This window comes from Girardinichthys multiradiatus, chromosome 2 (genome assembly GCF_021462225.1).
Source record: "Girardinichthys multiradiatus isolate DD_20200921_A chromosome 2, DD_fGirMul_XY1, whole genome shotgun sequence".
Taxonomy (NCBI): domain Eukaryota; kingdom Metazoa; phylum Chordata; class Actinopteri; order Cyprinodontiformes; family Goodeidae; genus Girardinichthys; species Girardinichthys multiradiatus.
The window spans coordinates 43,819,871-43,843,538 of record NC_061795.1 but is presented as its reverse complement, the minus strand read 5'-3'; the positions used below and the strand labels follow the sequence as shown (position 1 = coordinate 43,843,538).

Sequence of the window (23,668 nt, the reverse complement as noted above, 5' to 3'; positions counted from 1 at the left end):
ATGTAGGAAGAAATAAATAAAAGTATAAATAAATGAATGTATGAATAAATAAATGTATAAATGAAAACAATTATAAATAAATGAATGAATAAATACATAAATGTATAAATCCACAAAAAAGGAGAAAATAAATGAATAAATAGATAAATACATTTATATGTGTATTTATTTATTTTTATATTTATTCATTTATGCAGTAATATATTTATGTGTATTTATTTATTCTTATATTTATTTATTTATACATTTATATGTGTATTTATTTATGTATTTATTTATTAATACATTTATATGTGTATTTATTTATTTATACATTTATGTGTATTTATTTATTCTTATATTTATTTATTTATACATTTATATGTGTATTTATTTATTTATATGTGTATTTATTTATTTTTCATTTTGTCATTTTTGGTCCCTCATAAAAAAAAAAAATAGCTGTAGTCAACGTCCTTGTATGTGCACGTAGTTTCCTCCTTCCTTATAAGGTCTGTTTCCAGAAAGCTAAAGTCTCGCACAGCCAGCTTGTATCGCGGTAGTTTAGATTAGTAGCTAGCAGTGAGCTAACCGAGAAGAACCGGAGCAGACGTAGGAGAAGCCAGAGACCGATCTGCTCCGGGGCCGCCCGTTGATTTATAACCCACGATCACCGCGCTCAACCTGACATGAATTCAAATAGTGTCAGTCGATCAAAGGCAGAGGACGGGGAGCTAGAAGACGGAGAGATCTGCGATGATGAAACCGAGGAGAGGGCTCCTCCGCGGCGGGGGGAAGGGCGCAGGCCCCGCGGCGGCGCTAGGCCGCGGCCGAGAAAACAGCACCAATTACCGCATAACATACGGTCTCTACTGGGGCCCCCACCGCATGACTTTAGGCTCATGATGCCCTACAACCCCGGACCTCACCTTCACGGTCTGTTCCCCCCGAACCTAAGGCAGCCAGACCGGCCTCCCGCCCCGCCGCCTCCCGGGATGTCGCTGCCTCCTCTGCCGCCGCCACCCGGACTCGTTCTGCACGGAGAGACCAACAACCGCTCCAACTTCTGGGAGCGGAGCCATGGAGCTCTGGGAAGGTTTCGGCACCGGGTCTTGCCGAACGGAGGACGGGGGTCCTGGAAACGAGGAGGAGGTCTCGGGGGCAACAACAGAGGTGGACATGGAAGACCCGGACCCGTAGACATCCACGGATCTCCCTCAAGAATTCGTATCCTTTATGGATCTGACAGGTTTATAATGGAACCCGAGCAGGCTCCGAACACTTAGGATTATTCACTGAGTTACAGGGAAACGCCGGGCCAGTTCAGAACCGGTCCAGGTGGGTGAGGTTTGACAGAAAGCAGCTAGATCTAAACTGGAGCAGTAAGCTAAAGCACAGTATCATCAGAACCAGTGTTTTGTGTGTGATCAGAACAAGTTGACTATGGATCAGTACTTCTGACAGGATTCAGATGAATAAACAAAGATTCAGCAACAGATTTTACAGTTTGTGTTTTACACCTTTTTGAAAGTTTACAGAAACTTTTCTTAAAATGTTCATTTGTTTTTTTAATTTCACATCCCCTGAATTAACATTTCGTCTCACGTCGTTAAACTAGATGTTTGCTGCTTTTGCAGTAAGTTTTCCAGATTTAATATTTATTTAATAGAGATTACTAATACACAGTTCTGGTTTCTCTGCTGTGACTGTTTGACCTGACGTTTAACTAAAGAAACATAAAATCTGATTATTTGATAGAGCATTGTATAGTTGAAATGTGAGGTTTTTCTTTCAGTAAACGTGGAGTTTCTGGAGTAACTTCCCTAATGTTCCAGCAGCTTTGTGGGCAGGAAGTGAGTTTGTGGAAGTCCAGACTCCAGCAGCTCTAGCATCTACAAAACCGCTTTATTTTCAGGAACACTAAACGTTTAGTTCTCCCTGACTCCTAAAATGATTATTTTTCCTTATTAAGAACCTCAGAGAAGCAGCCGCCAAGGGTCCGAGTCAGGAAAGTGGGTTCTAACATCACCAGACCCGATCCCAGTATGGACGAGAGCTTCGAGGATCTGCTGTCCAAGTACAAGCAGATCCAGCTGGAGCTTGATTGCATCCGCAAAGCTGAGACTATGGCGCTGGAGCCGGCAGCTTCCCCTGTCACGGATAATGCCGCTGCCGCTCCTCCTGCAGAGGCCAGACTGGCACCAGAACCAACACCAGAACTGTCTTTAGGTCCAGTGGGAGAAGAGCAGCTGGATAAGGATGAGAAGAAAGTTTTCCAGGCGTTCAACATCAAACCTCTTCGACATAAACTTCCCACGCCTGCTGAACTGGATGAGCTGCAAAGGAAGTTGGAAGAGCAGGATACAGGAGGTGAGGCAAAATGGTGATGAAGCTGGATTCGCCGTAGAGGAACTCTGTTCTTATCCATAGGTTCTCCACTGTAAGAACATTTAGTGGTGACAGGAACCACCTAAGAGGTGATGACAGACGATGCAATTTCAGGCTGCAGATTTAACTGCACCTCCACAGTCGTCACACAGAAGTAACTTTGGTGAGAAAGCTGCTTCATCCGAGGCAGGCCCACATGTCCTCTGGGTACTCAGCCTGATCTAAAAGCAGCCTGATCTGTAGTCAGTCTGTTGCTACGGTCCTTTCACATGATGCTTTGTGTCTGCAAGCAGGATTCAACAGAGCAGATGCACAGCTTTCCTTTCAGGTGGGTTTCACTTCACTCTCGCTGTGTTTCATCAGGTGCAGAACCAGGAAGCTCAGAGGCCGCAGAACCTGAGGGAAATGTAGCTGCAGCTGTGGAGGAGCAGCAGCAGGGCGCACCTTCTGGTGAGGAAACCAATCAAGAGGAGAAGCAGAATTCTCAACATGTCAGCTTGTGTTGCAGTGAATCATCAGCCTCCAGTGAGGAGTCAACTGTGTCTTCTGACAAGGTGAGCTCTAATGATTTCTGTGACTTCCCACTGAACACTGTTCCTGGACAGGAGTAATGCAGCTGGATGGACAGATAGATGCCTTCAGTTTTTTCAGGGACGTTTACTGTTAGAGTATGGCAAAAGTAATAAAATCTAAAGAACTGTAAACTATAAAAATCAGTTTGCCCACCCACAATAAATTCTGTGCTGTAAGAGGAGCAGAACTAAGACACAGCAATGAGCTTGGATAAAGTACATCAGTTTTGCACAGAGAAGTTTGCAGTTTGTTGCAGCTCTGCAGTGTGCATGCTCTCCCTACAGTAGCTGCTCTATAACGCACCACCCTGTCAGGATCTCTCAGAGCGGTCGACAGCTTGGTTTGATTTATTAGTTCATCTGGTTTCCACAGCGGTGGCTCTATGTGTCATTCTGTTGATATCTGCGGGTGTAGAACCAACCCCTGAAAGTTTAAAACTTATGGTGGAATCAGACTGAAAGGATCATTTTACTATTTACAAATTCTAAACCATGTCTGAAGGCTGAAATAAAAGAAAGGAGGAAGTCCCACTGTATCCATGGAGCACGAATATCCAATGTTAAACTTAAAACTAACTTTTCTCTGGTCAAAAGTCTGCAGGTTTGCATTTTAAAATCTGCGTCCTTATTATTGCCATGGATGAGACAAAAACTTCCTCATAAAATTGGAACTTCTTCAGGCAAACTCTGGAGCTTCACCAGTCCAAACAGCAGCGTCTCTCCTCGCTTCTTCTCCCGCCACCCCCCACCTGAGTGGAGCGGAGCTGCAGTGAATAAAACGAGCCAGTGGAAAATGGACATTATTGTCACAGTTTGTCCCGTCATTTGTCTGAAAATAAAGCCAAGCCACTCTCTTGGTTGCATCTGCCATTGTACACAAGAGACCGGAAAAGGAAAATAACCAAGGGTAGCTCCTCCCAACACGTGTCTGTCAACAGTTTTCACAGACGCGCGTCTAAAGCATTTTTGACACTCGTCTAGAGCATCTGAGTTCAAAGTGCACAAGCGTCCAACTTAAGGCGTTGGACGCCTTTTTGACGCTCAAATCGTGTTCAGTCTGAACGCACCATTAGGGTTTGGACTGAAGCTATCAATATCAAGTCAAGTTTATTTATATAGCGCTTTCAGCAACAAGTCATTCAAGGCGCTGTACATAAGGAAAAACATTACAATGATACAGAAAATCAAACAGAGGTAATAAAAAAAAAAAAAGTATAGAATGATGGATAAGCAGCTCAATGTCCTGCCTATCGTCAGTGTACAGTCTGCGCACAGCTTACAAACTTCAACCAGTCTAATAGATGCTGCCTGCGGTGGTAAAGGAAGCGATCCAGGTGCTGCCGTTTCTCGAGTTTTATGAAAGAGAAAACGTGCAAACACCTGAGTGCTACTGCTTTCGCAGTTGTAAGAAAGTCAGAGCATTAAATCGTTTCTGTTACCCTGATGAGGCTGAAGCTGTCATAGGTTTTTATCTGGTTCTCCTTGTTCTCTGGGGTGGCAGGTCATGTTGGATATTCCCCAGCAGGTCTTGGGTATGACCTGGTTTATTTGACCGTGTGATGTTAACAGATGTAACTGTCTTCTCAGCCTGTGGAGAAGCTGGAGGAGGAGGAGCTATCAGAGCTGCAGCTCCGCCTCTTGGCGCTGCAGTCAGCCAGTAAGAAGTGGCAGCAGCAGGAGCAGCAGGTGATGAGAAAGAGCAAAGACCGGATTGTTAAAGCCTCCCAGGACTCGGTTCCTGGTTCTGGAGCAACTCCGCCGGACAGGCAGCGAGTCACGACCAGGTCCGCCTCCTCTGCAGCTGCCGCCACCGCTGCAGAACAGAATAGGAGCAGGTCCAAAGCTTCAGACAGAGACAGGACCAAGGGCGGGCCCAGACTAGCCGGCAGAGACCGACTGAAACAGAGTCCGAAGCCAGGTCCCAGAGTCCCAGCTGACAGGAGCCGAGCTTTAGGAAAAGCTCACAGCACAAAGAGGCTGATCAATCCAGGTGAGATGACAGGTGAAGGGAGTGGGTGGAACCTCCAGAACTTAAATACGGGTTTTGTTTTTAAGTGTAAAATGATAAAAAAATCAGAAAAATATGTTGATTTAAAACCGTGAAGAAGTTCCAAACTTTTCGTCATCAGGAAACAAAGCGGTTTTCTGTTCAGAGATGTGTGAGTGTTCTCTGGGGTCATCCATGTAATAGTGGTAGTTTTGCATTAGATGTGTTCACTCCGTCTATGTGAGGACGCATGCTTCTACGGGTCCTTTTTAGGTCACCGGGCCATGACTGACCTGACTGCATAATCTCTACCGATGTCTCTCCAGGCTCCACAGCCAAGCAGGCGGTCAGGAAACAGCAGCTCCGTACGTGGAAGCTGCAGCAGCAGCGAAAACAGGAGGAGACTCGACGGCAGGAGGAGGATGATCGCCGGAAACGGGAGGAGGAAATCCGCCGCATTCGGGACTTGTCCAACCAGGACGAGCAGTACAACCGCTTCATGAAGCTGGTTGGAGGAAAGAGGACACACAGTAGGGTAAGAGCTCACCTTAGATTGTGCTCAAGTGAGTGTGATGTTCTCATACAGTCACCAATCAGCTGTCTATATACAGTCCAGAGACCAGGACCACAGGAAATGTGCCGGAAAGCCAGGCCTGGACACCTCAGGGAACCTCTACCAGTATGACAACTACGACGAGGTAGCCATGGACACGGACAGTGAGACCAGCTCACCAGGTGAGCAGGACACACATTAGCTGTCCCTTACTTCCTGTTTACCGTTAAATAATACATTTCCTGTTTCCATCAGTGCCATCACCCATGCACAACTTCCTGCCTTCAGATGAGACTGTGTGCTATCCTCCACTGGGCCTCTATGGTGCTGAGGCTGCAGCCTACGGAATGGTATGCTCCCCACAACAATCTTTATTTAACATCAACCCCTAAAAAATGGAACACTTCCCACCTCTATGATACAGGATCACTCCCTACAACACAGTTCATTTAATACCAACTCCGCAAAATGAAAAGCTCCTGACCTCGCTGACCCTGTAATAAAAACTCAGGATGAAATGCTTCCTACCACTCTAATGCTTTTGATGTACAGTAAAAGAATGGAACACTCCCCACTATTCAGATAATTTAACATAAACTCACAATGGAATGCTCCCCACAGCAATGTTTGTCTATTATCAATTCCGCAAATTGGAACACTCCCCACCACTAATCACTCAATGTAAACTCAGAAGGCAATGCTCCCCACTACACTTCTCAATACGCTGTTAATGTAACATCATCTCCTGAAAATGGAACGCTCCCAAATACTCTGTTCCCTTTTTAAATAGTTTACAATAAGAACGCTCCCTAACACCGGCCTGTCAGCTTCCCTCTTCAAAATGGAACACCCCCCACTTATTTCTGTTTTCAGATCATTATCCTTTGGTGAATATTGTAATCTATTACTGTATGGATTGTATATTTGTTGCAATCGATTGTCTCCCTCCACCCTTTAGGATTTCTCGCAGGCCTTCCTCTCCCCCATCATGCCAGGTATTCCTCCCCCACCTCCCCCTCTCCCCCCACCTCCTGATGAATTGGAGCCTCCCCCCAAGCCTCCGTTTGCTGACGAAGAGGAGGAGGAGGAGATGCTGCTCAGGGAGACATGTCTTATGTCGATGGCCAACAAGAGGGTGGCAGCAGCTGAGGTGAGTCTTCCAGGTCAGACTGGTATAACAGGTCCCAGCCAGGTGGAGTAAAATCATGACTCTGTGAAGGAGTCATTAACAAACTATTCCACTCGCCTTTTAGAATAGAAACAACAGTTTCATTATTCTGAGCCAAAACGGTTGAACTGAGTGAGTGAAAATTTTAAACATGAAGAGCTGATGGACTCTGCGGGGTAACCCATTTACCATGAACAGCCTGGGAACTGCCGGGTTCATCAGCCGTCTGCAGGAGGTTTCATCCTGTGACCAGTCTCCATTAATCACAGCTGAGAGCAGAGCTGTGCGGAGCCCGTCTACAGCAGCATGACCTTAGCCCACGTCCTAACTACCATGATCATGTCTTCTGTCCTGACCAGAAGAGCTCCAGCGGTCCCCCGTCTCCGAGCTGTCCGCCTCCCGTCGAAGTCCAACTGCCCCCCAGAGGAAACTTGAGCACGGTCAGCCTGAACACAGTGCCCCCGTCCCGGAGCAGCAGGTTCAGCAGAGCGCATCCTGCTGCCAGAGGTCCACTGGTGGTAAGATGCTCCCAATTGTTTCCACTTACCCCAGTCTGTTCTGCATTTTCAAACACTGGTCCAGGATCAGCTTCTCTCCTGTATGTTCTCTTTGCAGCTACCCAGGCACAAGTCTGTGGTGGTTTCCCTCAAAGATTCAGATGATAGTGACTCAGACCTGGACCCCTGCAGCTCCTCCCAGACTGTGTTTGGAGGTCTGGAGTTCATGATCAAAGAGGTCCGAAGGACTGTTGAGGTGGGGCACTCTTTTAACTGACCGTAAGACTGCTGTGCAGAACCCGAAGGAAATGTGGCTGCATGTTTACGTCTGCTCCGTGTTCTGATGTTTGGCAGGCAACAAAGCCGAAAACGGCATCAGGATGTGAGAAGGAGAACAACCCAGTCAGAACCCCAGAAACTCTCCCTGAAGCCAAGAAGGCAGAGTACCGTCTCCTCAAAGAGGAGATCGCCAGGTAGTACCAGGAAGCTGTTACAAACACACAAATGATTGAAACTGAGATATTTGAGAACTGAAACATGACCTGATGCTACAGCAGGGAGAAGCAGAGGATGCTGAAGGATCGCAGCTCGCCTGCTGCCCCGGAACCTGTTCTGGAGTCCTCCTCAAAACCAGCGGCTGAGCTCAGGCTGAGTGAGGCTGAGCAGAGACTCAGCAAGCACAGGTAAGGTGTCCCATCCCTCTGCAGAGAGCAGGTGAGGATATTTTATCGTGCAGAGCTCTTTGTGAGGTGGTCACTGTTCAGCCTGAACTGACTGCAGTTCTTTTACGGAGACCAAGCCAGTGTCTTATCCTGTGTGTCCACAGAGAGCTGCTGCAGAGGGACGAAGCCATCCTTAGACATCTGCTGCAACAGGAGCTGAAAAAGTCAGAGACCCTAAGGGCAGCTGAGACCAAGATGGTCAAACTGAGAGAGCAGCTGCAGGCGTCTGAAAAGATTGTGGCTGCCAACAGGACGCTGCTGAAGAAGTTGCAGGAACAGGTTTGGTCATACCTCTCCTCTGTAACATGCATGTCCCTGTCCTGTTGGTTTCATTCTGTTTGGAGGGCTAACAGGAGGGTCCCCTGCAGGTGCAGCGTGTTGAACAGCGGGTGTCCCTGAAGAAGACTGTGGCTGTCCGACTGGAGCAGGATCTGATGCAGGCTCAGCTGGTTGCCGGCAGAGGACCCAAACGCCCCACAGAGTCCAACCAGACCATGGTGAGAGATGGCTTTAACTTCCTGTTACTCAGAGGAAACAGCTGCTTTCAGAGCTGAAACTCCTTACTGTAATGTGACAGGTTGCCCAGACGGAAACACATCTGCTTCGTCTTTTCAAGCTAAAGGTTTCACTTATCAGGTCACAAAAAATATCTGTTCTCAGCAGGTTTTTCAGTGAGCCAAATAAAAACAGCTGACACTGATTCCACCTTGTCACAACTAAACCAGAATATACTTTCCACTTGGATTTATTTTATGCTTAAATCACTCCAGCAAACTAAAACTTAAACGTTCTGAAAGGCTTAATATGAAAACAGTGTCCTCATGAATCAACCATTCATCACCATCTGATGACAGGTATATATCAGTAGATCAAATATCATATTTATTTCAGTGATTCAGTTGAAAATATTTTGTATAGATCCATTGCACACAGCCATATCACAAGCATTTAGTTAAGTTTATTCTTGCTTACAGCTAGTGAAAACCCAATAAAAGTATTGGTTGTTTGTTTTGTTATGTTTTATACAATCATAGTGATTGTATAACACCAGCTGGTCTGCTGGACAACTCTCATGACAATTGTCTTCTGTGAAATTAAGTAAAGCAGTAAAGTGACAAATAAAAAGCTCATTGATACACCTAAAATTGTCAGTTGTCACCAACTGTCATGACAGTTGTCCAGCAGACAGTCTTTGACATCCTCCGGGAGGGTAACCCACAAAATGTATAATGGTTACTAAAGAAGCTGGCTCTTGGCATCTGTCCTAATGTGTCTACGCATATAACTGGAAAGTTGAGTGGAAGAAGAAAATTGTAATAGGTCAGTGCTGAGGCGACAGGGATAACGGCAGACTTGAGAGGAATGTGAAGCAAAGCCCAGAGGTTGGTGTAGATACACGAGGCTGCAATGGGAGTCTGTCCTTTGTTTAAGAGCCACCACACACAGATGTGTCCAAAACAAGGACCATGACCGTCACAAACCTTGTGTTAAGCCATCCCTGAATGAGGGACATAATTAGAAACTTCTCACTAAGGCAATGGGGTAGAGGGAATGAACTGTTGCTCAGTGGTCCAAAGCCCTCTTTTCTGATGAAAGTACATTTTTTATTTTATTTGGAAACAAATGTGATTTTGGGTGAAGAGTTAAGAGGTATGGAATCTAGGTTTCATGAGGTCCAAGGTGACGCTTCCGCAGTCAGGGATCATTCTAGGAGCCATGTCATCTGCTGGTGGTGGTCCACTGTGTTTATGAAGTTCAAAATCAGCATGGTCACCTACTATATTACTTCATGCTTCTTTCTGCTGACATGGGCGTCTTTAAGCCTTATTTATGCATGTACCACCCAGCAGAACTGTTATTCATGCATGTTTCCATCTTCTTGTAAATGGTGTGTTTTTGCACAAATATACAAAAGCACACTTTTTGGATGATCACATTTCCCTTGTACATTTGGTAGAATCATTTTCATAACTGTACAGTCTTATTTTTATAAAAAGCACTGATTATGCAATAATTATGCAGTGGTTTCATTGTTTGAACTAATGGAATAAACATTTCCATGATATTGTAATTTATTAAGTTACATCTGTCGGTGAATCCCAATCTTGCTGTGGGGCAATAAATTATCGTTTCTTGCTCTTCTTTGAGGCGTAAATCAGGAAGCAGCAGCGGTCTCGGTGCAGTGACAGCTTGGTGAATAGTGACGCACCTGCAATAAAAGTCCGAACCCTCCAACCGAACCGGATTTATCCGGAACTTTACAGTTACGGAGCAGTTAAACGTATCTGTTCTAAGGTGATTTGTGGTTCAAAAACTTGTTAGTAATCATGTACCGATGGATTTTTATCAATTAAATCCGCTGTTGCAGCTGTTTTTTATAGGTTAGAGGGCTGTTGGCTATGAGCTAATAAAACAATGACTCAGCAGATCGGTTTAATAGTAACTAACATAATAACTCGCTATAAGTTTAAACGTGTAAGCTAGCGATATTTTAGCATCAGATTACAGTGATTTAACCGGTAATTAATCGAATAACTAGCGATAAGAGTTAAACTTGTTAACTAATGATATTTTAGCAAAACTTACAGCGGTTTAACCGGTAATTAATTAACTAATTATAGGAGTTAAATCAGTAAGGCAACAATGACTCTGCATCAGTTTGCAGCGCTTTAACAGGTGAATAATTGAATAACTAGCTATAAGAGTTAAACCTGTAAGCCAATAATGACTGCATCATGTTACAGCGGTTTAACCGGTAATTAATCAAATAACTACCTGCAAGAGTTAAACCTGTAAACTAACGAGGATGTAGCATTAGGTTTCAGCAATTTAACCAGAAGCGAATCAGATAACTAGCTACAAGAGTTAAAGCAATAAGCTAATGATGACTTGACAACTAGAGCAGTTAGTTTAACCTGTAACTAACCAAATAATTAGTAACATGAGTTAAACCTGAAAGCTAATGGTGGCTCTGCAACACTGTAACCAGTAACTAATGATAACTAGTTGGACAGTAAGATGGCTAGCTACAAGGATCTGGTCCATACAGATGTAATCAGCAACAGCCCTGTTTAATTTGTTTCTGGTTATTTTGCATGTTTTTCTTTGGTGATCAACCATCATCTGCTGGTTCAGTTGCCATAAGTTCTGACTGGAGTTTCTGGTGGACTTTGCTGTAGTGTGGGTCTTCAAAAAGACAAACTTCTTAACTTCTTGTATTAACTCCATTTGGTAACAATAAAATGCATAGCACCTATAATGTGTTTTGATTATTTATGGCCACAAATTCTATTACTGCTAAACAAAATATGTAATAACCATCTACTCTTTTGCGCCTTTGTAGTTTTGGTCATTTTGTACCTGATGGAGCCGTCTGCTGCAAGGCGTTTTGTATCAGCCATGCGTTAATTTGTACCAGCAATGGGACAAAGGGATAATGTTGCAAGAATTAAAACTGATAACATCTCACTTTATTTAAAAGCCAGTCACAGTAATGTTTTAGGATAATACCCTGAGAGATTAGGGTTTACTGCAGGAGAAATGTTGCTAAGCGTCATAACACTAGAACAAGATCTCAGTGTGGAAACATGAAATGTATTACGTGTCTGATAACTTAATAGTACAGTATTGGACTTCATGTTGTTTCTTAACCTGTTAAGCCTGGCGTGACTCCGCTGGCGGGCCCGCTAGGCCACGCCCTTTTTGGCGTTCTATAAAACTAGGTAAAACCAATTTTGTTTTCTTAAATATATCGCAAGAGGAGGCTTTAATCTTCACAAAACAATTCCCCAAATGAATTTTGCACAAATTCCCTTTAGGTTTTACAGCAACCTAAACACAGACGATGACATTTTAAGGTCCCTCAGACATTGCTGACTCTGTAAACAAAACGATACAAAAAGAACCTTTGTCTTTGCAGCAGCCACACGTCTCATAACAAACAAGAGACAGTCACCTTTCTAACAAGACATAACTTGTCTTTCTAGCACCTTCTCTGGTGATGTAATTTGCTTGAACACTACAGTCTGCTGGTTGCTGTCCACCAGCTGCTAGCTTGTGCGCTACTTAGCTTCCAGTTATGTTTGCAACTGTACATTTTGATGATACAGGGTAAATGTCATAACTAAAGGCTATGTCATATGCAGAAGGACTCATACAGTGGAAATCAGCCCTTTTATTTGACCAGATTCCCTTTTATTTCCTTTTTATGAGGTGAAAAAGACATTTGGGAAGGTTTTGGCACCCTTTGCCTAACTGCCATTTCCGCCTGCGACATTGCCCTCTAAAACGTTTGTGGAACATATATGCTTCAACTCATTCAGTCCAAATTTGCTGCAGTTATAGTGAAGATGTGGATGAAGGCAACCTGGGGTTTTCCTAGGAATTCCAAAGGATTTCCAAAGTTGCAATGTTCATTTACAAAAAACATTTGGCGAGGCTTAAAACCTTTTATTTTTTCTTTGTTTAATCACAAATAAATCAGACATAATAACAGTTACCATAGTGGTTCCACTGGAAATAATATTCTTTTATGTCTTACCTTTACATAGGTATCAAAAGGTTGCATGTAGGCCTTATAACTGTGGAGCTATACTTGATTTATTTAAGGTATGTAATTTCAGGTGGAAATTGCTCTAAAACCCCTTAGGGCTTAACAGGTTAATGACTAGCACATCTCTATCTTGTAAAAGATGCTGCATTAAACAAGTGTTACACAAATATATATATAACAGGCATAAAGGGCCTGAATGCCTGGTACTTAGTTAACACTTGTTGCAGGCCAGGCAGTTCTTGGCCGTGTGCATGTTGGGCAGGGATATTGTGATAAATGCAACCATAAACTCTTAAAAACAATTGGACTGAATGTTCCAGAAATTACTGTGTTCACCTGCTTTTCCAGAGGCTGATCTTTAGAAGTAAAAACAGTCTCTGTGTGCAGCTCTGACTGCGTCTCTGTTCTGTCTCTGCAGCCCAGCAAGCTGCAACGTCTGGACACAGCTCCTCGTGGCTCTGAGCGACACTTTGCCGAGCTCATCGCTCAGAAACGGCGATTACAGCAGTTGGAGTCTGAGTACGCCCTCAAGATCCAGAAACTAAAGGAGGCTCAAGCTCGGCGCAACAAAGTAGTCCCAGCAGAACTACCAGCCCCAGCACCCGTCCCACCCCCTCCCACTCAGAGCCAGCAGCTGCCCCCCTCCAGCCCCTTTCACCTACCTCAGCCCTCCCTGCACGACCTGTCCCAGGACAAGCTGGTTCTGGACAGTGAGGACATACCCGAGACTGAGGATCAAGAACCAGAGGCTGCCCCTCTCTTGGCTGTAGCTAAAGGCAGCCGCCGTGCCTCCCTCCGGAAATCCAGCAGCTCCTTCACCAAACCCCACCTGGAAACTCCAAACTCTGCCGCTTCTAAAGACGGCAGCAGCTCTAAGGCAAACAAGATGGCATCCAGCTCGGAGCTCCCTGCAGAGATGTTTGCGGGTCTGGACGTGGACGGTCTAAAGAAGAGGTACCAGCAGCAGGCCCGGCTGGAGGAGCTGCTGCAGAGGGAGCTGCGTAAAATAAAGGAGGACATTAATGACTCCTCCACTGGACAGGTAATAACCTCTGTACAGGGTCACATGTTACAGCTGTTATTTTAACAGTTTTCTGCTCGGTGAGTTCAGCTGTTTGATCCCTCTGATAGTTGATTATTAACCAGTCATTAGGAGTTAACACATGGGAGTGAAATCGCTGTGATGTTTTGAGAGTTCATTCACTGATGTTCTTCCTCTCTGTTCCGGGTCAGCTGGTCCCAGTGGAGCTGGAAGCTGGGAACCAGCCTGTGGTATCGGAGCTAAAGCCGGTCTCATTTGAGCCATATCGCAGCCCATTGCTAGTCTTCAGGTCATATAGGTAGGAACACACAGGATTCCTTGGAGCAAACCTGGCGAGCTGCTTGCTATCACAACATAAATTCTTCATCATCTGACCCCGTTTCTCCCTGGCAGGTTCAGTCCCTACTACAGGACCAAGGAGAAGTTTTCTCTAAGCTCTGTGACCTACAGCAACACCATCGAACCAAACAAGTGTTTCTGTCGCTTTGACCTGACAGGAACCTGCAACGACGACGGCTGCAGATGGTAAGTGTCTGCAGATTGGTTCAGTCCCTGTCCTGACCGCTGCCCTCTGTAACATCCATCTGTCTGCAGGCAGCACATGAGGAATTGCACGCTGAGCGGGAATCAGCTCTTCCAGGAGATTCTGTCCTATAATCTGACCCTGATTGGCTGTTCGGAGAGCAGCTCGGATGAGGAGATCCGCACCGCCACAGGTGGGTCTCTGCAGAGCTGTAGCTTTGTTTCACTGCTACCTTTTAATCTGACAAGAAGGAGAGATGTCCAGGACTGTTTGTGGGTCAGATCAGTTCAAACCAAAACAGACGATTAAAAATCGATCCTGTAAAATTGTTCCATCTTTTCCGCTGTTGTAACACACAACCGTCAGTCACTTGGCATAAAACTGTTTGCATTGTGCAGAGAACTACATGAAGAAGCTGTTTGGTCCAAACAAAGACCGAATGGGGATTGATCAGAAGGCTGTCCTACTGGTCAGTAAAGTCAACGAAAGCAAGCGACACGGTTGGTAATTCCTCCTTGAACCATGTGATCATCAGCTGCTGGTTTCAGCCCTCTTACTCAATCTGTTAATGGTTTCTCAGTGCCTCCATACACCACCTGCAAAGACACAAGGAGGTGGAAACCGAAGCCGTCGGCACTGGGCTCCGCCGGCCCAGAGGACGACAGCGATGATGATGCATCAGCTGCTAACCTGACGACTGTAGGAGGAGGTGAGGCACTGTGATCCTGAGAACTGGAGCTGATCTTCTCAAAGAGCTGCAGCTTTATTACATTTTGGAGCTAAGCAAGGTTTCATTAGCAGCAGACACTCCATGCATGCCACCTTTTAAACAGGCCCTTCCTCATTCCTCCACCCATGACAGATTAGGCAAGCAGCATGTTGGGGTTGGTTGCCTTCCAGTATCAGATTTGTTCTACAAAAAATGAAAAATAGGAGATTCTCTCCATTGCACGGTTGACTTTATTGAAGAAAAACGGCACGGCAGGGAATATCCGCTTTATTCTGCAAATTTTAGCGGCTAACGGTTGTCACGATGTGACGGTTTAAAATTCGATACAGAAAACAAGAAAATGCTCTGTACTCGATACCATTTTCAATACACGGTATTGAAAATGGCTGTTTTACTATTTAGAAGCTGACATTTTCCTGCCTTAATTCATACCCAAAATAAAACACAGCATTGTTCACCTACTGGGCACTGGAGAATTTAGACAGAACACTGTAGTCGTGCTATCAGTAAGTTGCTAATATCTATTCAGATAACATTAGCTTATGCCATGTGGTATGTTTTCTTCTCCACTGTAGCAGATACAGGATCGCCACTGACCTTCATAAATTGCTCAAACATCAGAGTGTTTATTGTAGGACTAGCACAGCTAGCATCGGGGCTTACTGGTATCCTCTAGGTTGTCCTGCTTTTCCTTTTCATCTGCCTCAAGCATAATGCCCCAGAAAAACGCTTTTAACTTTTCCTTGTCGGCTAAAGAAGGTCGTAAAACCCCTGCTCCGGAGGAACTTGTCATGTTAAAGTTTTAAACTTCTAGCAGCATCCTCTGGGGGGCCTGAATGTGTGATTTATTGCTGTGCAGCTGTGAGAAGAAGCGCAACAAGTTGGCGAGAAGTAAATGGCTCAGTTTGTATTGATTTTGACATAAATGCGTATCTTTTTTAATTAATTTTCTCTACCATGAATTATATTCAAATATCAATTATTTTCCCAACTCTACCAGCCATGAAAGTTATTAAGAGACAAAGATGATCTCATACCTTTTAATAGCGCCATCTCTCTTGTCTTCATGTTTGACCAGACGACTTCTCAAAGAGCATCAAGCCTGCTGTGGACGTGGTCACCTCTGAGGACCGACGGTACTTCGTTAGCGAGACAGATGACATTTCCAACCTAGAGGCGAGCATCCTGGAGAGTCCGAGAGACACTCAGTTATGGATCAAACTCGCCTTCAAGTACTTGAACCAAAGCGAGGCGTAAGTTTCCATCTGAGCTGCTTATTCAGCCCCTGATTCTGGTTCTGGTTTTAACATGGGGTTGGATCTCTCCAGCTCTGCAGCAGAATGTCTGGAAGCAGCTCTGAATACCCTCTCTCGTGCTCTGGAGAGTAACTGTGACGACCCCGAGGTGTGGAGTCACTACCTGTCTCTATTCTCCAGACGAGGCAGCCAGGAGGAGGTGCGGGAGATGTGTGAGATGGCCGTGGAGCATGCACCCAACCACAGAGTGTGGTGGAACGTAGGTTCTTATGTTTCATTCTGTTCATTTAAAACCTCTTGTTTTAAATGACCATCTGTGTGGTTTTCCAGGGGTCTCATGCATTTAACCGCAGTGGTTCTGAAACGTCTTGTGGGGGTCAGTTGTGTTTAGGAGCACCTTTGGGTCTCATGGGCTTTAATTTTTCTGTTCCTCAGTACCTGACCCTGGAGAGCTCGTTTGAGGAGAAGGACTATGTGTGCGACCGCCTGCTGCAGTTCCTACAGGACGAGGCGTCCACAGGCGTCACAGAGAAGCTATCCTTCCAGCTGATGGAGGCTCTGCTCTACAGAGTGCAACTTAATCTGTTTACAGGCCGGATGGAGAGCGCTTTGGCCATCTTACAGGTAAAACTCCACCTTCAGGTCCTGATGGGGTGTTTTAATAATCAGTCAAGAGTCATGAAAGAGTGCTGGCAGTTTGTTTCAGAGTGTTTCATGACCGACAGGAAGCAGTTTATCTGACAGCAGCAGGATGTTTTGAGTATAGTGAAATGAAACATCAGTATCCTGCTAACTCCTTCTAACACCGTCTTAACTGATGTGGGAGATTTTCTTCGGTGCAGAGAACTCGCACTGACTCGGGGGTTATGTTTCGATGGTTCAAAAAGCAGCTCTGTGTTCTTCACTGGATGGTAGATTGGTTCGCTTGTTGACCACAGCTGTTTGTTTCAGATGGCCTTGAAATCAGCTCAGGACCACAGCTTAGCAGAGTTCCTGACAGCCAGCGACCGGGCGCTGCTCTGGCTCTCCTACATTCACCTGACTGAGTTTGACGAGCTGCCGTCCAGCCTGTACGACCCGGCAGAGTCCGGCCCAGGAAGGCTAGTCTGCACGAAGTCCTTCCAGCTGCCGTGGACGACGCAGCAGGACATCAGCACGCCTCCCGACATGCTTGTTGCTCTTTTCCAAGGTCTGAGGTGGCACCTTCATATCATAACAGTTGAGACTCTGGTCTCAGAGTCTTATCTTCTGTGTTGCTGTTTCAGATGCCATCCATCAGTGCAGTGAGGAATCTGTGCCCGACAGTGAGAGGACGCTGGCCTGCATGCCGCTCTACACCAACCTCGTCCTGCTTTACAAAATGTTGCAAAGGTGGGCCCACTGATGTTTCTTGCAGCCAGTCAGTCCATCACTCCGCTCTATTTTCAGAAAATACCTCATCACATATCTCCAAGTCTGTATGACCAGTTGTGCTGGGGGGTTCAGGAGCAAACAAGAAGTTTCTCTAATGCAAAGTTTGGGTTAAAACGTCGATCCGTTGTGTGTTTCAGCCTGATGAGCATGATGTGTGTTCCTGCAGGTATGAAGAGGGCGTGGCTCTGTGCGTGTCTCTGTTGGAGTTTTTTCCTGACTCATGCACGCTGCGTGACGCTCTAGCCGACCTCCACATCAGTGGAGGAAACGGCGAGCAGGCTGTCAGCATGTGGCTGAACGCTCTGGCTGACTGCCCACACAACGCTCAGGTGTTCTACCACTGCTGCAGGTTCCTTATGGCTCAGGTCAGCTCCCCTGTCTATTCACAGGCCGCCGAGTCTTTACAGGTTTCTGTTCTTCACTCTGGGTCTTTAATGTCCTCTGCAGGACAAGTCGAATGCTATTTCTCCTCTGTTCCGAGGATTCATCCTGTCGCTCTGTGAGGACGAACAGAGTCAGAAGACACCTGTGGACGTCCTACGGTAATTAAAGCTCCGCCTCCACAAACGTCCAGAGGGGTTTATGTAAGATTAACGTGGCTTTGCTTTTTGTTACATCAGTCACTTCCTAGGATTTTCCACCCCAGAGCTGCTAAGCGGCCCCATCATCAGGACCGAGCTGGAGGAGCAGCTCAGACAGCAAACATCTTTTCTTCACCTGCTTCACTGGTGAGTCCTCTCTATACAGCCTTAATGAACATGCATGACCAAGGAGGGTGGAGCTAAATATGCAGCAAGCATCAGGGCTGAAACCGAGTGGTCTTTAGAGCTAGATTTATTTTTCCAGTCGTTGGATGTGGCTGCACGGCTCCGAGGAGGAGGCCATTGAGGCATTTGAACGAGCGTTGGGGTCGGTTCTGCAGCTTGAGGATCTTCACACTCTGTGGATGGAGTGAGTGCACCTACGGCGTTAATAAATTCAACCTAACAGAAACATTTGTTGCAGCTCCGCTCCCACCGACTCTGCTCTCTCTGCTTCTACCTCAGCTACCTGCAGTTCAGCTGTAGTCCGCAGACCCTCAGCGTCACTCGAAAACTGTTCCCAGATCTGGTCCATCGTTGCCTCAGCACACTTCCTTCACGGTTAGAGCTTCCCTTCAACCCTGCACAGTTCTGGAGCTGCTACGACTTCCATAACAAGGTAAGAGACCAGCAGGTCCAGAGCACATCTAAATGTACTCAGTTTGTTGGAAGTAAAGTTTCTGGATCAAGAACAGACCTTAACGATAAAGTAACAGCAGGATACGTAAACCTGCTGCTGATGGTTCCGGTTTCCTTCTCCAGGTTGTTTCCCTTTACCTGAGAGGTGTGCCACTGTCCCAGCGTGCTCTGGTACTGGAGAGACTGAGAAATGCTATGCCAAACAACACTGAGCTGGGTCTTAGGTACACACACACAAGCAAGCTGCAGGTGTCTGAGAGTTGGGGCACTAGGACTCCACTGTCTGTTCCTGCTGTTGTTTTGTTGCAGCTGTGTGTGAGTCGTGCTCTTGATTTACAGGTTGTTGCATCAGGAGCTTCTTGAAGGAAACATGGAGCAGCTGAAGTTTCAGGCCCGTATGCTGACCGGCAACACTCCCAGATGTTTGTCCAGCTGGAGAATGTGAGTGAACACTTGTGTGATTGTGGATCATGGTGCACATGAGCAGATCCGACGTGATGCAACAGTTTAATTTCCCGCTAAGATCGATTTTGTTTCATTCAAGGGTTGTTTTAGAAACCAGGCTGTTCAGCTAATGAATAAATCTGCTTCTGATCAGGTGGATGTTTGCTGGTTTTTTTTTTTTGTTTGTTTGTTTTATCAGTGAATGATCTCAGGTGGAGCTGATGCATCTCAACAATAAAAGTCAGGAGGAGAATGTTGAGGTCTCAGTTAGGGCTGCACGATATTAGAATATATTGCATCATGTTGGTAAATATTGGATAACTATATCGGGATATCTGCCTCATTTCTCCTTTCCTCTCACTCCTCTGTGCTTCCATCACTCTGTGACCTTTTAACATTTTTGGTGTGAGCATCTGCTGCTGTGAGACTGACCAACTGGCTCCGTATTAGGACAAATGCAAATTCATAACAATTGGATCATATTAGCCAAAAATGATTTCACTCCAAATAGTTTTTTTTGTGACATGTGATACTATGGTGAAGATATATGACGGTACATTATGCAGCCTTAGTCTGAGCCTGAGCAGTTTAAGAGCAGTTTATCCAATCAGTTGAATTTATAAAACTCTTTGACAGCCTCACAGACAAAGAGCACTCTGTGTTGGTCTCAGTTTGGGGGATTTATTGACAGCAGATTCAGTGAGATCAGAACTGACTGTTTGTGGTGTTTCTGTTCAGAGCGATCGCTGTGGAGCGGGAGCTGAAGGAGCGTGGCCAGGTGAGTCCCGGTACTGGGGGGGGGTGGTTGTTCTGCGTCATCCATTAACTCCCATCATTCAGTCTGCAGTAACCTCAGGTGGCCACCGGGTGTCGGTGCTGTCAGGATACAAAGATGTCCTTTTCAGATGATCTGTTGCAGAAAGTTCTTGGCTGCATCTGTGCTACCTCTCTAGAATCTGTTATCACAGCTCACTGGTCAGTTTTTATTGGATTTGAGTCTCTTCATCAGGGGAGGAGCGCTCCCAGAAGGACTGAAACCATGTGAGACACAACCGAGCTCTGTTAAATAGAAATGCACAGATCAGAGATTTTGTGGAAGTTTTTGATTGCTAATTATGTGAAGTTCTGACTAGCTTATGAGCTACAGAAGATATTAATTATTTACTTTAGAGAAACGTTAACAGTCTTCAATATGTATTTATTTATTTTCTTGCATTTCTCAGTGTAGAAGTTATCATATTGCCATATTTTTGTCTGGAAGATCCATTCAAAAGAAATGAGTTTTTCCAACTTGATATTTATGAGCGGGAAACTAATTTACTGTCAGACATATTAAACAGTGAAATCATTCACTTAAGTACTGTAACTATTCAGGAGTCTTAAGTACGTTTTCCGTGATTGATCATCTTTACATTTGGACCAGAGGTAACATCAAACTGTGTGTGCTAGGGAGCAGTCTGGACTACACAACTCTAAATAAGATTTCCCCTTATTTCAGTACAAGGACAAAGTGATTAGAGCTTCCATTTTCAACTGGCATTATCGTTTTATATTAGCAGTGAGCGTTTCTAACAGTAAAAATGAGTCTGCTGATGAAGAACAGAAGTAGACACCTGCAGTTTCCTCTTTAAATGGCAGCTTACCTTTTGGGTAAACTCTTTAGAATATGGAAATAGCTGAGTCTCTTCACACAAGAACAACATCAACAATGAGGAGTGTTGTTCACTAATTGAAAATGGTCATGTTTTTAGTTTCCGACTGACCAGTCAACAGTGAGAACGGGTCAAGTCTAAAATCAGCTGATTTCCGTCAGCAGCTGAATTCTAAGTCATCTCTGCTGTAAATCCCAGAGAAATGTCGTCCCTGCAGCAGCAGGTCTCTGGTTATTTATTGTAGGGTTAGCATGTCCTAACCCACACTCAGGTGTTTTCAGGGTGTATGTCTGCTGCTGACTGGATGAAGAGCAGTTTGACCAAAATTTTGAAGCTCTTCTCTCTTCTGCAGGTGTTACCTGTCCACACCTGTCCCAGATGTAATGTACCTGTTTGTTTGTCTCTGCTGAACTGAGCTGATGCTCCGGCGTCTCCGTCTCTCTTCTTCTCTTTTATTTTGTCTGTTGTTCTCCTAGATGCGTCTTCTGTATCAGCAAGCTGTCCAAAACCTGCCGCTGTGCGCCGCCCTGTGGAAAGATGTAATTCACCTGTGACACACACACATATGCAAACACGCACAGTTGTAAATGCTTCCTCACCTCCTGAGTCTGAGCTCGCTCCATGTGAAATCAGGACCATCTGATGATGGAGGCTTTTATTCTGAAAGACTTGCTCTGATCAGGTGTTTTGAGCTGATAATGTGTCTTACACAGCTTAGGGTCTTTCCGCTGTGGAAAGATCTGAGCATGCTCAGATAGGATCACTAGAGATGGCTGCAGATGGGTGCTATCTGAAACAAACACTACATGTTTTCTCTTACAGTTCAAGAAATGGTTTTTTTAGATCTGTAGTAGGACTGGGTCTGACACCAGGCTGTGATCTGATTGGGTTTTCAAACTCCAGTCATCAACAGGCATCTGTACCAAGAAAATCTTCAACGTTGTTAGTATGTTTAAACTTCTGAAACTCAGTCCCATGAACATTTAGTTATCCCAACTGTTTGGACCAAAGTTCAGAGTAGAGTGTTAGCTTTCAGAAGAGACCAGAATCAGACATTGACCCAGATGTGGTTCTGGAACAGGGCTTAAGTGACTCTCATGGTAAGGAGTAATAGAAACCTGGAACAGATCAGAGCTGATGTTCAGATCAAGCAGATCATCAGTTGGATGTTTTAATCAGTTTTGAGCATGGATGAGCAGATGTGGATCAGGGACTCTATAGGTCTGCTGACTGAGCTGTTTTGACTCACCTGTGTACAGCATGTTCACCTGGCCCTTCCCTCCATCCCTTCCATCCCTGTGTGACCTCATCTGTCTGTCCTCCCCTTCCTCCCCTCTCCTCTCTGTTCCTTCTGCCCCCCTTCCCCCCTCTCCTCTCTGTTTCTCTTTCTCTCTTTGCCCGCCCCCCCCCCCCTCTCTGCAGCGGTTGTTGTTCGAGGCAATGGAGGGCGGAGCCTCTGACCGTCTGCGGCGGCTGGTGGACTGCTGTCAGCAGGCGGGCGTCAACCGGAGCATCGGGGGGGTGAATCTTTGATCAGACTGATAGTAGAGCTGATCACTAGGTGACTGATTGACGAGGTAAGGCCACGCCCCCAGCCTGCCACCCTACCTCAGTGAATGTAAGTATGAGCTGCTGCTGAGTGACGCCTTTGCTCTTCATCACCTTCTCTTTAGTTGCTCTCACCTTTCAGTTGGACTCATTTCCCTCCCTTTTTATTTCACTCACCTGAGGAGGAGTGGGGCAGCCCCACCCCACCCCCACTTTTTGTTTTCTTTGTGTGTGGACTTTTATTTTGGTAAACTGATTAAAGAGAAGTGTTCAGGTTATTGATCCAGTATCTGTGCGGAGACGGCCACCTGCCGGTGTAGTGTTTTCTGATTGGCTGAGTATGTAAGAGACTGCCACGGAAATGAAGGTCGCCACGACAAGCCACCGAGCTCAGCCGGACTGCTCATGTGCAATCTGTTGTCATGACAACTAAAGAGACTTTTGTGCTGCCAGTGTTGTTTTCTACTTGTCAGATGTGATTAAATTATTTTTTATGAACATGGAAGCGAGTGTCTGAGTTTTTCTTGTGTCCGAGTGTTCGTTTGGAAGCGTACATCAGGATAACATAACACCATGATGGGTGGCTGGTCAGCAGAACGGAAATGTGCTGCAGCTACACCTGAAAAATGGTTCTGAAATGCTGGCCAAGACACATTACTGCACAAACAAACAGGCTTTCAGTTAAAAATACCAAATGGACTTTAGAAAAAAATTCTAAATGGGTGTTAGGATTTAGTTTTTTTTTTTTTAACATCAAACTGATTAAACGTGCTTAATTATGACTGCACTGAAAAAAACACCAGCAGATTACTGATAAACTCCTGAAGAATGAGGATCAACGAACCATGAAGAAAAATCAGCACCATGTCTACATACCAGTTAAAAATGAGGAAAGGTTAAAAACAATTGGAGAGATGCTGCTGCCTCATTTTAAGATTTTAACTGAAGTTCAGTAGGAAATGACTAAATTTGCATCAAATTAACCTTTGCTGAATTGGTGTTTGTTGGAATGCAACTGGATTTGAATTGTTACTGTTTATATTTAAACTTCATACTGAAAATTATGACTTATTTTTCCTATGTGAATTGCCCTATGATGATTTGTAATGAGTAATGAAGCTAGCAAATTAAGACAAAACTGAATATTTTCTAAAAATGATTTGCACTCAGTTTAATACAAGGTACAGGTGTAGACAATGGATGTTCTATTTAATTTAGGATGAAATCTGATTCTTTACAGACAAATCAATTAGATTACTAGTAGTTTGATACAGGACACGCCCAAGGCAGAAGCAAACTCGGTGACTGTACAAAGCTCACAGACCACCAGGGGGCAACCAAGAAACCTTCACTATATTATTTACATATATGTGAATATATATATATTTAATAATTTGAGGATCAAGTGAAACATTCTGTGAT

General features: G+C 45.0%; 1 protein-coding gene across 2 annotated transcripts; it reads left to right on the top strand.

Moving 5' to 3' along the window:
• The first annotated feature begins 561 nt into the window (after positions 1-561).
• Positions 562-22,751, top strand: LOC124883714 (zinc finger C3H1 domain-containing protein-like). 2 transcript variants are annotated; one of them, XM_047390974.1, is made up of 35 exons: positions 562-1,206; positions 1,960-2,349; positions 2,731-2,921; positions 4,527-4,929; positions 5,253-5,461; positions 5,538-5,661; positions 5,735-5,829; positions 6,438-6,629; positions 7,010-7,165; positions 7,263-7,400; positions 7,499-7,617; positions 7,699-7,827; positions 7,971-8,145; positions 8,235-8,363; positions 12,837-13,460; positions 13,652-13,758; positions 13,854-13,985; positions 14,055-14,176; positions 14,382-14,483; positions 14,564-14,692; positions 15,792-15,966; positions 16,042-16,228; positions 16,405-16,593; positions 16,921-17,158; positions 17,235-17,340; positions 17,549-17,747; positions 17,830-17,924; positions 18,003-18,110; positions 18,229-18,333; positions 18,429-18,582; positions 18,726-18,826; positions 18,942-19,043; positions 19,785-19,824; positions 21,175-21,237; positions 22,121-22,751. In XM_047390974.1, the coding sequence occupies exons 1-35, from the start codon at positions 669-671 to the stop codon at positions 22,229-22,231; spliced, it is 6,177 nt and encodes a 2,058-aa protein (XP_047246930.1). In that variant the 5' UTR covers positions 562-668; the 3' UTR covers positions 22,232-22,751. The 2 variants fall into 2 exon arrangements, with proteins under 2 accessions (XP_047246930.1, XP_047246927.1); XM_047390971.1 differs by having other exon boundaries at positions 7,007-7,165.
• The last annotated feature ends 917 nt before the right edge of the window (positions 22,752-23,668 follow it).

Bases quoted from the DNA above. Each gene is read 5' to 3' on its own strand.
- LOC124883714 (XM_047390971.1), top strand. From the start codon at position 669: ATGAATTCAAATAGTGTCAGTCGATCAAAGGCAGAGGACGGGGAGCTA. The intron at 6,630-7,006 runs GTGAGTCTTCCA...TGTCCTGACCAG, and splicing joins AGAGGGTGGCAGCAGCTGAG to AAGAGCTCCAGCGGTCCCCC. The intron at 17,925-18,002 runs GTAATTAAAGCT...TTGTTACATCAG, and splicing joins ACACCTGTGGACGTCCTACG to TCACTTCCTAGGATTTTCCA.